We start from the raw sequence: 16,616 nt of genomic DNA, 5'->3' as shown, positions 1-16,616 counted from the left end.
TCGGAGGGAGAAATTAAAAAATAAATTGTTAGGGTTTAAATGAGCGGAGCACCCTAACATTTCATACCTCAATTTCTCTCTTCGATGAACGACCCCGATGTCGTCCTTCTAGCCGCAGTTTCGCGTTTACAAAACCATCATTTCCTCCTCAACCAAGTTCCACTTCCCTTCACTCCCCTCGGCCAATTTCCATTTTCACTCCTTATATTTTTGAAAGTGTGGTTTTTTCCTTTTTTTCTTTCTATTTTTTTTTTCTATATCAACATTTTATGAGGATGCCGTGTATTCAATTCAAACTCAGTTGGTCGTTGGAACTCTAAGCGCTAATTTGTCCAGCAAAAATTTGGCAAATTTTTATCGAAAGGACTAAAATTACCACTAAATTGAAACTTACAGGGGATAATTTCACTTTCATACCCAAATATGCCCTTATATAGACAAACTCCAGCCTAATTTTTTATCTAAAATTGGGTTGACCGTTTGTTTTAACGGTCAACCTAACGGAGGGTACTCAGACATATGAAAATTAAAAACTTTGGTTACCAAGTTTGATGACTTGGAAACCTGGGATTAAACTGAAAAATGGGTATACTTTGAGTACAGAAAATGAACTTATCCTTAAAAATGCAGTGCATCTTACGCGACCTTTTAAAATTGAGGCTACTGTTTTTATTGCCTCAATTTTGCTAGCATTTTTATCCTTTAACTTTTTAGAGTAGCATTTTGGTCTTTTATCTTTTTAATTTTTGCGATTTCAATCCTCTTTCTTCCGAAATTTACTTTTCTTGTTAGTGGAAGTAAGCTCCGACCACAAAATGATTGAAATTACGAAAATTAAAGAGATGTAGAACTAAATTATTACCTTAAAATTTTAAAAATAACTTAGATTTAATCTTATTAAAATTATACTGATAACATGTTCCATCCAACGGATAACATTATTAATTATTGGGGAAAAATGCAAGCAACCCCCTTGTGATAGCAATGAGCAAATTATCCCCTTATGAAAAAACAAATAGCGATTTACCTCCCTATATTTTTTAAAATACAACAATTTACCTCCCTATATTTTTTAAAATGAAACGATTTACTTCCCTGTATAAGGAGATAAATTGCTTTAAAAAGTATAGGGGGTATATTGCTATATTTTTTTCGTAAGGGGATAATGTGCTCATTCTCAATATTACATGGTTAAATTACTATTCACCCTTAATTATTGTGTGTAATTGTTCAGTTTTCTTCACCAATCTCTCAAGATTATATCTGCTGCACAAACCAAATACTGTTCATCACGTCCTCTTTTTCTTTCTTTGTTTTAAATACTTTTATTTAATTTATTTTTTTATGAATACTGTACCGTCCTTATCTTCCAGCAATAAAAATTTCATCTCAACAATTCTTTAAACATACAGATTATTTAATATAATGCATATAAAAATCAATCTGATTACGTACATAGTTTAGTAACTTTCTATAATTTAAATTGTAGATTGAACTTTCGTGGCAGAACGTGTTAAAAATTATTACTATTTTTTTATTAAGATGTGAAGATGTAAGTCAGATCATTATTATTTAAGGGGGCAAAAAAAGAAAAGAAAGAAAGTCAGATAATTACCATTTTTCTAGTCTCATATATGCATCATGTGTATGATAATTTATTAGTAATTAGTTGCATTTCTTGACATAGACACTACAAAATATGCAGCATTAATCATAGTTAATTATCATGGTTCAAAACAAAATAATAGTAGCAAATAGTTATTGATCACGACCATATAATATTTGTTGGCCATGGTATTTGTGATGGTGGCTAAAATATTTAGCCATGATAAATATCTATATCATGGCTTTTAGCCATGACAGAAAGTTTTTTCTTGATAGAAACTCTATATTTTTGCATTAATTTTATTTAACTGTGGTCAATAAAATTTATTTATCACTATTTTTAATCCGTAAGTTTTAACATTGTAGTCAATAATCATTTTGGGACAATAATTGTTTAAAAATAAAGTGTCCAACTCTTACATCGACTCCCTCCCTGATACAAGGTGTTCTATTGGCAAGAACACCTTGCATCTATGACTTTGGTTATGGGTTCGAGTACCTTGGAAGGTAGTTGAGTAACCAGCATTGATTCTCTTTAAATTAGGAGAAAAGAAGGGACAAACTGGTTTAACAACAAGTTTAACAAACTGGTTAATGAAAATTTTCAATTGTCAGACAAATTATAACGAATTTTCTAAAATTTGACAAAATCATAAATATTTCCCATTTTTTGAAAACTTACCAATATCCCATAATATTTAACAAAATTATGTAATTCTTGGATGGAGGTCTAAAATTATCAATTTTGCCCTTGTTGTATTTTTTTAAGAAAAATTAAAAACTGTAGAACAACATAATGAGGTGGATGGAAAAAATTAAAAATTATTCACTTAGTCCATAAAAAATTTTAAAAAATAAGCAAAACTATAATTCATAGTCCATAATGCATTTTAATCAATTCGCCAGAAAAAATGGATACAAACCTAACGGAGATCAACGGATTGGACTAGTTGTTGGATGTCCGTTAAAATTAAAAGGTATTGATAATTTTTTAAACAATAAGAAGATATTTATAATTATGTCAAACTTCAAAGAAACTTGTTGCAATTTACACAATTATTACCTAAAATATAAGAAGTGGATTAGTGTTTTTTTTTTTTTTTTGTGTACAGTAATTGCATAACATGTAAATTGTTTACCTATAAACATCTTTCAGAATACATAATTCTAAAATTTTGGTACTCCATGTTCCGACTTCATTGATTCAATCCTCAAACTTTTTTAAAAAATAATCAAAGTTAGTCTTAACCGTTAGTTGATCGTCTAAACTAACAGATAAACCTTTTTTAAGGGAAAAAAATGCAGCGAGACTTTAAATCACTTTTGGTACTCCATGTTCCGACCTAATCAATTTTGGTCCCTAAATTTTCTTAAAATGATCAAAGTTAGTCTGACTGTTAATTGCTAAAGGCCGTTCGGTACTTTAGACAGTCAATTAATAATCAGGACTAACTTTAATCATTTAAAAAAAAAAAAAAAGCTTGTGGACCAAAATTAATGAAGTCGGAACATGGGGAATCTTCCAGCAATAAAAATTTCATTTCAACAATTCTTTAAACATACAGATTATTTAGTATAATGCATATAAAAATCAAATCTGATTCCTTATATAGTTCAGTAGCCTCTATAATTTAAATTGTAGATTGAAGTTGCGTGGCGGAACGTGTTAAAAAATATTTTTTCTTTCTTAAGATGTGTAGATGTTAGTCATATCATTATTATTGCAGGGGAAAAATGTGTTGGATCGGTGTCTAGAAAGTGCACAAATTCTTTGAATGCATGTGAGTCTGCATACATAGTTTAATATATATATTTATTTTATTTTTGGACATGTACTTGATCAGGATCTTGTCTGCAGTTATTGTTAGAATAAATTCATAGTTCCGAGATGCCTTGACTTTCTAATTATTTTTAATCTTAGCTCATGTCGATGATAGTTTTGCTCAAAAATAGTGAAAGATAAATTTAATTAATAAACTTATTTCAATTATATTATATCATAACAAGTGATCAGTTACGGTGTACGACTCGTAACAAATTTGTGATACATGGATGATGGTTGATGATACTCAATCATCATCTAACTGTGTCTAATCAGCTAAACAAGTATGTCATTTGGTTGACGTGATGTATTTATTTTGGTAAAATCGTATATCTTTTTGGATGAAATGATATGTCCATTCACACAAAAAGTTTATAACCTGTTGAAAATATTTTAAGATTGTATGTCGTTATACTTGTGAGATGAATTGCCATCACCTTTACCACCAGAGCGTGGTAATAATTATTTAAAAATAAAAAGTCCAACTCTTACATCGACTCCCTGATATAAGGTCGTCTTTTGGCAAGAGCACTTTGCACCTCAACTTTGGTGCATAGCACGTCTTATGCATAGCACGTCTTTTATCTTTGGAAACAATTACTTATGCATAGCAGGTCTCACGCCAATTAATAATTATTCTAGAAAATATTTTTATTGATAAGGGAGTATCGACTGCTTTGCAAATGAAATAAAGTTTTCAACTAGTTTTTCTTCTTTGCAAATAAAATAAATTCAGGGGTACAGATGTAAGTAGGGAGATGGTTTGCACTATTTTTTTTTTTTTTTTAAGTAAGAGCAACAAATTATTAATTAAAATAAAGTAATTACAATTATTCTTATCCGATATTAATATCTATAAATCATTACGACAGTAATAGTATGATCAATAATATCAAATACTCTCGGTAGAAACACCAACTCCATTCAATAGAAACAATATTACACACATAAAACGAGATTCGAACCTATGATTTCTAATGTCATGAACCTCGACTTCGCCAACTAAATTGCACGTTATTGGCCGATGATTTGCAATAGTTTTTAGCAATTTTGTAATTTGTATGTCTGCAGGTGCTGAAAGGCAATCTTGGGCAGAAGATTGTGTCCGAAAGCCCTGCTGGATTAATGATTAATTTATTCCCAAAACAGTGAATTAGCCTATATATCTATGTACATTTATATTTAAATCTAGACATGTCACATTATTGTTAGAATAAATTAATAGTTTCAGATGGTTTGACTTAACTCCTAATTAATTTTGATCTTATCTGGTGCTGGTGATGGTAATAAAATTTTCCCGACGTCAGATAAATTAAAAGATTGTTTATTGTTAATTTTGATTTTAAAGATAACTAATGTTCTTTGGCTTTTTCGTGGTGATTTCAGACATGTTGCAAAAGCTACCCAAAATCTTGAACGAAGTTAAATTTGCAACAGTCCGTAGTGACGGATTGCGACAAATTGATCTCCCACCAATTCCAGGATGAATTTGCTAGGGATTATGTGGCACGTGTGAACAAATCAAAAGACAATGTAAAGAAATGATTTGAAGTAGTAGTCTATAAATGGAACCCTGGAACAATCAGTGAGACATCATACTTATAAGTATATCATTTCCAGCAATATCACTTTAGTTCCTAATTCCACCTTCCTTAATTGTTCCACACCCAGAGCAGATTTAAACACTATGCAGATTCTGTCATCGTCCCCCCCTATTCTACTTCCAAAGTGTTCAAAAGCATCTCCAACCCGCCGGCCGCCGTCACCGGAATGTTTCACTAGTAAGTTTAATTACTTCTAACGCACAGATCGATATATACTAAATCTTTCTTTTACAAATGTGCAGCAATAAAACTCAAATACAGAACTTCTTATTTGACCTAACTCAAATATCATGTCAAACGGACATATATTTTATAAATATTTAATCTGTTAGAAAAAAAACTTATTTAATATTAATATCATAACAACTATGTCTCTAGTAATTTTCATGTTATAGGAATATAAATCCAGTTGCTAAAAAGACAAGGTTTTTTCTAGGTGTATGGTTAAACAGGAGCAAAGGCATTTCGCCGAGTTACAAGGCTCGTCTCACCCTAATATCAAGAGCAACAACAGATAGAGGTACATATGTGTGCATGTGTGAAGAACTTTCGTTTTGTCTATTTCCGGAAAACTCTAATTCAGATCGGGTTGGGTTGGGCCTGAACCAATAAAATAGTAAGTGTAATATACTTGTGGTGTGATTGGTATAGTTCAGAGAAAGTGTCCAATCACAAGACAAGTATATTACACTTGCTCTATGATTGATTTGATTCGACACAAGGCCTGATTTGAGTTCTCCATTTCTTTATAAAAGTGTTGGAATTGATTGCTTTCCATGACCATGAGTGATCATATATACTTGACCTAGCTGTTGCGGAAGGTGCTCAAAAAGAAGATCTCGCAGGAGAAGCCCTTCAAGTGGTAAGAAAATTTTACTTCTTTTCTTACAAATATTATTTTAAGCCATAATTATATCATTATTACATGAACCTGGACAAATTGGTCCAATCATACAACAACTAAACTATAAAAAAAATTACATAATAAATTAAAATAAACTCACATAAATCAAAGCACATACCCACGTGCTCGACAGGATCCAAACATACAAATTATATTGGTTATGGAATTTCAATCTTAACCATCATTAACTTTATGTTTCCAATTTAAGGTGGAAACTTTGGAGGATTTAACAGAATACATCAAGAAATTCTTGAGTTCCATAGACGAGGGACGTATAAACGTGTTGCCGTATGATACAGCATGGGTTGCTCTTATTAGAGATATTCATGGAGAAGATAGTCCCCAGTTTCCGGGCAGCCTTGAATGGGTGGCGCAAAATCAGCTGCAGGATGGTTCTTGGGGCGAAGAACATGTTTTCTCGGCTTACGATCGCCTTCTCAATACTCTGGCATGTGTAGTTGCGCTCAAAACATGGAATGTTCATCCTCACAAGAGTCAGAAAGGTATCAACAGTTAAAATTTAATATTTTCACTCTCTAGTTTGATAGTTTTGTGCGAACCCACGTATTGCTGAAGTATTTAATTTATTAAGATAATGATATAATCATATAATTATTGACAAAAAAATTGATAATTTTGATGATTTCTAACATATTCTAAAAATTATGCTTGCCTTTGTGTTCTTACTGGACTACAATGATTTAATCGGGGAAATTGAAATTTCGGTCATGTAAGTAAGGGTGTAAACGAGCTAAGTTCGAATCGAGCTCGGTAGAAAATTCTGACTCGAGCTTTTTTTTTTTTGTATATTTATAATTAAAATAAAAATTATTTTAAAATATTTATTTATTATGTTACATTGACAAGACCAACTTAATTTTTTAATAAAAATATATTCCTAATTTTTTTACAATATTAGATAATTTAAAAAATTAATAATTAATAAGAAAATAAAAAATGTATAGTAAGAATAATGAACTTATTAACTTGCTAATTAGGCTTATTTTCGTATGGAGATTAAATATATAAATAAAATAGCATATTTTATTATTAGCTAAATTTAAAATATGTGATACTACTTAGTCTGCCACCTCTACATGTAAGTATGGACTGTGTGGCAGTTTTAGTCCTGTAAGAATTTTTTTTTTAATTTCTTAAAATATATAATTTATTTCCTTTTTAACGCAATAATTTATTTTATTTGTTATTTTAGGAATAGCATATATTAAAGAGAACATACATCAACTTGAGCATGCAAACGCTGAGCACATGACCTGCGGATTTGAGATCGTGTTTCCGGCCCTTCTGCAAAGAGCCCGAGATATGGGAATTCATGATCTTCCCTATGATGCTCCTGTTCTGCAAGAGATTTATGCTGCAAGAAATCATAAACTGGCTAGGTAATATATTTTTAATCCTATAACTTGAAAGAGTTGTCATTTTTTGTTCTGCATGAATTTATTTACAGTACTAAAATTACAAGTAAATTATAATTTCCAACCAAATTGGACAGAAAATAACTAAAATTGTCAAAATAATAAAATTATAAAAATTAAATTATAAAAATCAATTTGTACCGGATTAAAAATATCAACCCGTAGGATTCAAATTGTAATTTTTCTTATATAAGTTGTTGTCTGCTGATTAATATAATATTACATTTACTTATTTGATTGTGTAAGTTTTGGTTACAGTAGAATTTGTACTTGGAAACCCTCTAACACGTGCAAAAACATTAATTAGGTTGTCTATGGATTTCTTTTTTTAAAAAATATAGATATTATTTATGGATTTTTTTAAGATATATCGATAACTTTTAAATCAATGAATGCACTATTATTATAATATTTAATATTTAATACTCTTAATTTTCCTAACTCTACTATACATAATAATTGATTTACTTTTCCTACCATTAATGTTTGCATTTCATTTGTTACATACCGGCCTTCTAATATTCCAAAGGTTAAAGGTGTAGTATAATTATCTAAATAATTATTAATATTCTCTTTATATTTGATAAAATTATGTAATTTTTGAATGAAAATTTTTCACATGTTGTATTATTTTAAATAAAAATTTAAAATTATAAAGAAAATAGATGAGATGGATGAATTTTTTTAAAAAATAATAAAAAAAATATCCACTTAGTTCATGTAGCACCTCCTAACGCTACTAAGGCTATATCTTCCCTAAACGTCATATTTAAAGTAATCTCTGTTTCATATATATAAATTTGTACATAATCATCTAATCAATTTGCATACGTAATCCCAACACGTCGTAACAGGTATTATCAACCCACAACATTATATATATATATAAATATATACATATCAAACACCACAAGGTGATTCATCACAAATAATCCGTACGCTTATATTCTCTCTGTATAAACAAAACGTGATTTGTACTCTAACTGACAAAGAGGAGAAACTACATACTAGCTCGACCTGCCTGAGTATAGTGCGTAAACCTATTTTTCAATAGTCAAACACCTCAAAGTCTACTCCTGAAAGAAAATATCAGCAGAGGGATGAGTCAACCACTCAGTAAGTAAATAACCAGCCCTATCTATATATGTATATCAAACACAACCCAAATAAGATAAATAGGCAACATGCATGGAATACAGTTAATTCAATTTCAACATAATCAGTTGTATTACACCACATAGCTATCTCACAATAAGACAATCAATTAAACTTTTTTTTTTCTAGTTTGCTTACCAGAAGGTGATATCGTGTTTTTCCCGTCAACTCAATCTCACCGTTATATAAATTTAAGTGAACACCCTTGACAACCGTCTTATCATTCTCGTTTCGCACATAGCTCTTTCATTACGCACATGCCTCCTTCATTTCGCACATAGCTCTTTCATATCGCACATAGCTCTTTTCATATCATATTTTCGCCTTATAGGCTTTTCAACACATCAAGAGATATTCACACCACAATGATATTCAATTTCCACCACTCCCTCATTTCCACATATCACCATTCTTGTAAGCAACTAGTAATGTAAAACAATGTATCAATATATCCTCATTTTCAGACATCCACAATACATCAAACAACAAACATAATATTTCAACGCATTTCCTCATTCCACGTACACAATACCGTCAATCAAATCAAATCATCCATTACTCATATACTTTCAGATAAATCAATGTCAGCATGAACCACAAATTCATATAACAGTAAAACCACAAATAAAGGGGACATATATAGATAATACTAATTATTTACTTACCTCGACCTTACAACGTTTTTATCTATCCAATAGGTAGTGGTTCGGTCTTTTCACTTTACCCCCGTATCCTATAATGAGTTATACCACATACAGTTAATATTTCGAGAATATCGTAACTTCTTTTAAATATAATATTAAATATTATTCGTACAATTTCTAATAATTCTTTAATACTCCATTTCGATCGATATACAAATCTTCGTTTTTCCTCTTTATTAACATACCATTTATTAAATATAATTTTTGGAATATTTCCATGAATTTTCTATCAATTTCTCGCTATTATACACTTTAATTGAACAAAATACATAGGATTGAGTATTTGGTTAATAATTCTGATGAAATTGTATAAATTAGCTATAGTGAAATCCAAATCTAATGAATTTAATAATTTAATTAACCAACAATATCATTTTTATATCCGATTTTGAAATTTAATTCGACACTATTTTAAATAGTCAAACTCATAGAATATTTCGATTAAATAGTACATCGTTCAATATAAATAATATTTAATAAATGGACTAATTAAATAATATAATTATATAAATTAATAACAATTAAAATAGAAACCTTACCTCCTCTGCGAACTGCTGAAACAGAAAATGAAAATTGCAATTTTGGTAAGTTTGTATATTTGTGATTGTGAGTAAGCACATACAGAGAGGTGGGCAGTGGCTGATGGCCCACCCCCAAATCCTTTACCCTTTCTTTTTCTTTTCTCTTTTTTTTATATATATATGTATGTAGATATATTATTTACTAATATGTATATATCATTTACATATATATATATATTATTTAGTAATATATATTATATATATGATATTATTATTATTTTATTTATTTAATTAGACTTTTCTCAAAATACCCATTACGTTCCTCCTAAATTTTCTTAATTAATATAAGTTGTCCATAAATATTATAACGAATTCCAATTTAATCTGTTCAAATTTTATTATATTTCAATTATGACCTATAATTTATTTACTAATACTAAGTTTCATAAAAATTTATCAATTAATTCTCCAATTATGTATTATAATCTTTGGGGCGTCACAGTTCAATAAAAAATTCAAAAAATTTTAAAAAATAAATAAAATTATAATTCATATCCACAAGGGTATTGACCAGCTCACCACAAAAAATTAATGAAAACCTAACAGAGACTAACAGATTGGACTAGTTACTAGACGCTCGTTACAATCAGGAGGTACTGATAATTTTTCAAACAACGAAAAATATTTATAATTATATCAAATTTTAAAAAAACTCATTATAATTTACCCTATTCTGAATACGTATAATTCATATATTTAAACAAAAATAGAACATACATAATTAACTTTTTGCCAACTCTTTACACTCTCATTATGCTTCCTTCGCCAAATCACCATTAATGTCTCTTTTTTCTCTTGTGGTATATACATGCCTTTTCGTTCATTTTCAACCTTTGATATAACTATATATATATATATATTCTTCCATCATAAGAAATATAATTTTTTTGCTATGATTATTTACTATAATTAAAAGTAAAATAATATTGGCGAGTACTAATAAACCCAGCTCGTCATTGTTTCCTACGGTTAAAAACTACGGGAAATGTTTTTGCTATCGGTGAAATCGTAACGAATGTTGATTAATTTTGATTAAAATTGAAATTTTCGCATTAATTTTGTTTTACTTTGGTAGGTTGTGTTGCATTTGTCATAATCCTTTAAGTCGTAGTAATTAAGCCGTACTAATTTATAGTATAGGAAATATTTATAATACTCTTTAATCTATTTACCAGGATCCCAAAGGAGCTGATGCACAAAGTACGAACATCATTACTGTTTAGCTTGGAAGGTCTGGAAGATTTGGAGTGGCAAAAGCTTCTCAAGTTGCTGGAACACGATGGTTCATTTCTTTCCTCTCCATCATCAACTGCCTTTGCATTCATGGAGACTAAAGATGAGAATTGCCTCAAATATATCAACTACATAGTACAAAAATTTAATGGAGGAGGTATATCTACATCGTTCTTTCTTTTTGGGGATAATTGCATTTATGTCCCTTCATCTATGGTTTATTTATACAAATTATCCTTATATTTTTTAAAATTACACATCACCCACCAGAAACATCATCATCATCATCATTATACAAATCATTCCTATCTTTTAATTGTTAGGAGTGATTTATGTAATTATACAAAAAATAGGGGTAATTTGTATAAATTATACCGTAGATAGATCAAGAGATGTAAATGTAATTATTCTCCCCTTTTATTCTCTGTAGTAACATCATTGTTGTGAGCCAGAACATACGTTGTAATCAATTGACAAACCCTTTATCGTATTCTCTTGATAACTCACATAGTATTTACTGTACAGCACCCAACGTATACCCTGTCGACATTTTTGCACGACTTTGGGCAGTAGACAGACTGACTCGACTAGGAATTTCCCACTTGTTTGAGTCTGAGATCAAGAATTGCTTGGAATATGTCCACAGGTAGACAGTATTATATGTTGAATCAATTAAACTTTCTAGTACTGTATAATTAATATATGTATTTTAACGTTGAATGCGCAGCTTTTGGGGTGAAAAAGGACTTTTCTCCGGACGGAAGTCGGAATTTTGTGATGTCGATTGTACTGCTATGGGATTCATGCTTCTAAGATTGCATGGATTTAACGTTAGCCCAGGTATATTGATATATTACAAAAAAGACTAAAATTTGCTACAATGGTCACGTGACCAATTTAATTGAGTGCATTTTTTCAGTTATTTTGGTCCTCATTGTGTGGAAATTTTAAAATTATAGAAAGTTATCTCTTAATTTTGATATGATTAATTAGTTAACATACATAATGTGGTAATTGGCCTTTTGCAGATGTACTGAAAAAATTCAAGAAGGATGATGGATTCAGTTGCTTTTATGGTCAGACATTTGAGTCGTTGTCTCCTATATTTAACCTTTATCGGTCGTCTCAGGTCCTATTCCCCGGAGAGAAAATTCTTGAAGAAGCCAATGCCTTCTGCAAAAAATTCATACATGAAAAAATTACCAGCAATCAACTTCTTGATAAATGGCTTATATCCCCACATTTTGCCGATGAGGTAAAATCCTAGATGATAAGATGATATTAGATAAAAGGATAAATTACGACGAGCCCTCCTGAGTTTTGACATAATTATAAATATATCTCTTTTGTTTACGAAATTAGTAATATCCCTTAATTTTAACGACCATCCAGTAGTTAATTAGTCTAATTAATCCGTTAGTTTCAATTAGGTTTCTACCCATTTTTTATGGTGAATAACCAAAATGCACTTGTAAACTATAAATTATAATCAATCCTGAAATATTTTTATGATTTTATCCAAGAATTGCACAATTTCATCATACATCATAGAGTATTAATAATTTTTCAAATTAATAAAAGAGTATTCGAAATTATGCCAAATATCAAAAGAGCTCATTGTAATTTTACCTAAATAAAATATCAATCAAACACAATCTCTTGCGACTTTTTAAATTCTTTCCTAAATATTATAATTTATTGCTTTCGCATATTATGATTAATGAACTCAAAAATTTACAGGTAAAGAACGGCTGGGAAATACCATGGTATGCCAGCTTACCCCGTGTTATAGCTTGCTTATATATAGAGACTTATTGTGGCTCCGACTATATATGGATTGGCAAGTCTTTGTACAGGTTTATTTTCACCCTACTTTTCTTTCTCATATTATTACATTTATGTTTTGCCTAACATTTATTACCCATCACATCAACTATTATTATCGTACTTTTATTACACACTGATAATAGCTTTAGTATCCCCTCTGTCTTCACAATTGTCGGCCGTGATATCTGTAAGGGTGGTTAAAACATTTGTCATTACTAAAAATCATGGCAAATATTTTTACTATGGCTAATGTCTTTTTCTTGGTGCAAAATCTCTATTTTATATAGATTTTATTTAACCATGGTTAATAAAAATTAATTTACCACAATTGTTAGTCCATGACTATTAAAATTGTAGCCAATAGTCAATTTTTTTTTTCTGATGACATCAAAGTTTCAAAAGTAAGTGAATGCATGAGTTGATTGATTCTAACGCACGTCTAACATGAATAGGCTGCCAGATATCAACAACGACGCCTACCTTGAGCTTGCGAAATTAGACTTCAACAGATGCCAGGCTCTACATCAAACCGAGTGGAATCATATGCAAGAGTACGCGGATGATCAGACAGCTATTTTAACAATTATTGTGCACCAAATTAAAGAACTTATAATCTCTAATTACTTGAGTTGCAGATGGTATGAAAACTCAAATCTTCAAGAACTTGGAATAAGCCAAAAAGACGTGCTTGCTGCTTTCTTTTTGGCAGCTGCAAGCGCATTTGAACCGGAGAGATCAAAGAGAGAAGTGGATGGGCTAAATCTCGCATTATCTCCAAGATTATTACATCATATTTCAATCGAGAAACCACTTCGCCAGAAGAGAAAGCTGCATTTTTAGCAGAGTTCAGAGACAGCAGCATCAGTGCCCAGCCTAAAACAAACAGGTCGCCTTCTAACCTATCTCTCTTCTTCTTATACTGCATCATTGTAAATTCAATGTATCAGTCCCAAATGCATGAAAAATATCTGATTATATATTGCTGATAACATGATGCTATATAAATATATAGGCTATATTATGATATGTTCATTGATATATAGTAACATCTCATCGATGTGATTAATTAGTATGGTTAAAAATATCAATTGTAGTTGTGTAACAGCTATTAGTAAAAGATGCCAAAATATTAATTAAAGTTGAAATCTATGGCAAATGTTTTATTATGTAAAAGTCATTGTGAATGTTGATTAACCATGGTCAAAACTTAAATTTTTACATCGATTTTGTTTTAACTATCGTAGATAGTGATCTATAGTGTAGGCGAATATATATATAAAATTTTGGGTAATGAATGAATATTAATTTCTTCTTATTATTGCTAATGGACTATTTTTTATTACAAATTTGAAAACAATGTTCTATTGTTTTTATTCTAAAACTTCCTAAATATAATAATAATTCTCAGTAATTAACGTATGTTATTTGTATTTTATTTTATAAGTTGTCTAATATTTTGAAATATTTAGTTTCTCATGCTGCACTTGTATACAAATTCAAGTTTGAGGACAGTGCATTTTACAAATTCTAAACATCACTTTCTTTTTTTTATGTTTTTTTTTCTTCTTGAGAAAAAAAAAATTGCCTGATTTCTCAGTTTTTTCGCTCTCTCTCTCTCTTTTTTAGTAATATGTAATTAATTACATCGTTGAATACCTATATTTAGATTTGAAAATTTATTCAAAATTATCAATAATTTACCAGTGTTGGAGGACGTATCATTGACATCCTGCGACAGACTCTCCAACAACTCCAAGAGGGCATCGACAAAACTCTGTGCGTCGAACTAAAAAACGCTGTGAGTTGATATAATTAATTAATCTTTTGCCTCTCTTTCTATATATTTTACTAAATAAGATAAAATTACAATTTTAGTCCATAGGATAGGGGTTTATCATTTTTAATTTTTTATTTTACAAAATTTTTAAAATAATTTTAAAATTAGGAAAACTCAATACATTAAGTCCTCTTTGCATTATTGGGATTTCAAAATGATCCCAAAATTGTGAAAACTCAACATATTTAGTCCTCTATTTTATTGAGTTTTATAGGATTGAATCTGTCAATTTTTTTCAATTTTAGGAGCATTTTGAAAATTTCGTAAAGCATAAGACTAAATGTGTCGAGTTATTCCAATCGAGCTATTTTGAAAGTCCCGTAAAGTAAAGGACCAAAAGTATTGAACTTTCTTTTCTATGGGACTAAAAGTGTAATCGCTTACTAAAAGGCATACGAATTTTTACTATGGTTAATTACCATATTTAAAAGTCGTAGCGGATACCAATCGACCACGTATGGCTATGCAATGATTATTAGACATTTTTTCTACAAGCAAGACAAAAACATTAACTACAGTTTAATTTTATAGTAAATATTTTGACCATAAACAAAATCATAATAACTGTTGATTAATCGTAATAATCAAAATTTTTAAATTTTTACATTAATTTTATTTGATCATAATATTGATTCATTATTATTTTTAAACGGTAGTAATTTATAGCATAGGGAATAGTTCTTTTTTTTTTTTTTAAAGCGGCTTACAAGTTGAGCGCAATACTTGTGACATCTGATGTTGCATACGGTATATAACAGTGGGATGTGTGGCTGATGAAACTCCAAGAAGGCGACGACGCCAATTGCCTGGAAGACGCAGCTCTCCTCGTAACAACGTTGAACATTTGTGGTGGTCGCATTGGTGACGCTAAGGAGATACTGTCCGACCAACACTACATCACTCTCTCCAACCTTATCAACAACATCTCTTCCCAGCTTTCACAGTATAAATCTAGAAAGGTACGAGGGATGATTAATTACATGATATTAAATTGTTTTATTTTAAAAAATAGAGAAGGTAAATTATTGTATTTTAAAAAATACAGGAGAATAAATTGCTAGAAATTGTTTTATAAAGAATAATTTGCTCACTTGCAATATCACAGGGGAGTCGCTTGCATTTTTTCCAAATTTAAATTGATAACTTCGATGTTGCACCTTAATATCTTTTGTCCTAATATTATCATTTTATTAATTTTCGTGATCTTCAATATATAGACATCGGCACAGGAACTCTGCATCGATGCAGAAAATGGCAGCATCAAATACATGGAGATAGAAAAAGAGATGCAGAAACTGGTGCAGCTGGTCTATGAAGAACCAACTGGCATCAACAAGGGCATCAAACAAACGTTTTTATTAGTTGCCAAAGCACTCTACTATGATGCCTATTTTCCTGCACAAACTGTTGACAGTCATATGTCTAAGGTGCTTTTTGTGCCCGTGCCCTGATTCTTACCATTATGTCCGAAATACTCTTTTAATTTGTTCTTTCCAGTTGTTAATTCTTGTCTGTGTTAATTAATGATGTGATTTTTGCATGTATGCAAAATTCGATTAGAACAAAGGATTGGGATTAGTTTTATTCTGTTTCACCGCGAAAACAACTTAAAATTAAAAAAATAAGGAAAAAGACATGAATCCTAGTATTATATTTTGTTATCTTCGTTCATATTGCCCGGTTCAAGATTATTTCAAGCAGCCCAGTATTTTAAGAAACAATAATTTGGTAAAGTTATCTAATGTAAATATAAGGGCATCTTTACACTGAAAAAAAATATAATATTAAAATAAGATATCAAATAATTGTGAAATTGTCGCAAAAAATATATAGTAAGGTCATATAATAGGCCAAGTATCTGGATCAATCACATATAGTGATTTGTTTATTAGTATTTGGAGTAGACCG

General features: G+C 30.0%; 2 protein-coding genes across 2 annotated transcripts; both read left to right on the top strand.

The window, feature by feature from the left end:
• LOC105160751 (copal-8-ol diphosphate hydratase, chloroplastic-like) lies at positions 4,993-13,857 on the top strand. Its single transcript, XM_020693501.1, is given in 13 exon segments — positions 4,993-5,012; positions 5,484-5,551; positions 5,841-5,893; positions 6,144-6,438; positions 7,149-7,335; positions 10,987-11,201; positions 11,570-11,690; positions 11,772-11,884; positions 12,073-12,299; positions 12,785-12,900; positions 13,324-13,422; positions 13,507-13,607; positions 13,610-13,857. Coding segments are annotated over 13 exon segments (1,863 nt in total).
• Positions 15,479-16,276, top strand: LOC110011908 (copal-8-ol diphosphate hydratase, chloroplastic-like). The gene is made up of 2 exons (XM_020693530.1): positions 15,479-15,667; positions 15,926-16,276. Exons 1-2 carry the CDS (start codon positions 15,482-15,484, stop codon positions 16,157-16,159), a joined length of 420 nt encoding a protein of 139 aa, XP_020549189.1. The 5' UTR covers positions 15,479-15,481; the 3' UTR covers positions 16,160-16,276.

Source organism: Sesamum indicum, linkage group LG4, assembly GCF_000512975.1.
Source record: "Sesamum indicum cultivar Zhongzhi No. 13 linkage group LG4, S_indicum_v1.0, whole genome shotgun sequence".
NCBI classification, from domain to species: domain Eukaryota; kingdom Viridiplantae; phylum Streptophyta; class Magnoliopsida; order Lamiales; family Pedaliaceae; genus Sesamum; species Sesamum indicum.
This window is presented reverse-complemented; position numbering and strand designations above follow the sequence as displayed.

Excerpts from the sequence above, each read along its gene's own strand:
- LOC110011908 (XM_020693530.1), top strand. The coding sequence starts at position 15,482 with ATGAAACTCCAAGAAGGCGACGACGCCAATTGCCTGGAAGACGCAGCT. Across the intron at positions 15,668-15,925 it reads CACAGTATAAATCTAGAAAG|ACATCGGCACAGGAACTCTG; the intron begins GTACGAGGGATG and ends TTCAATATATAG.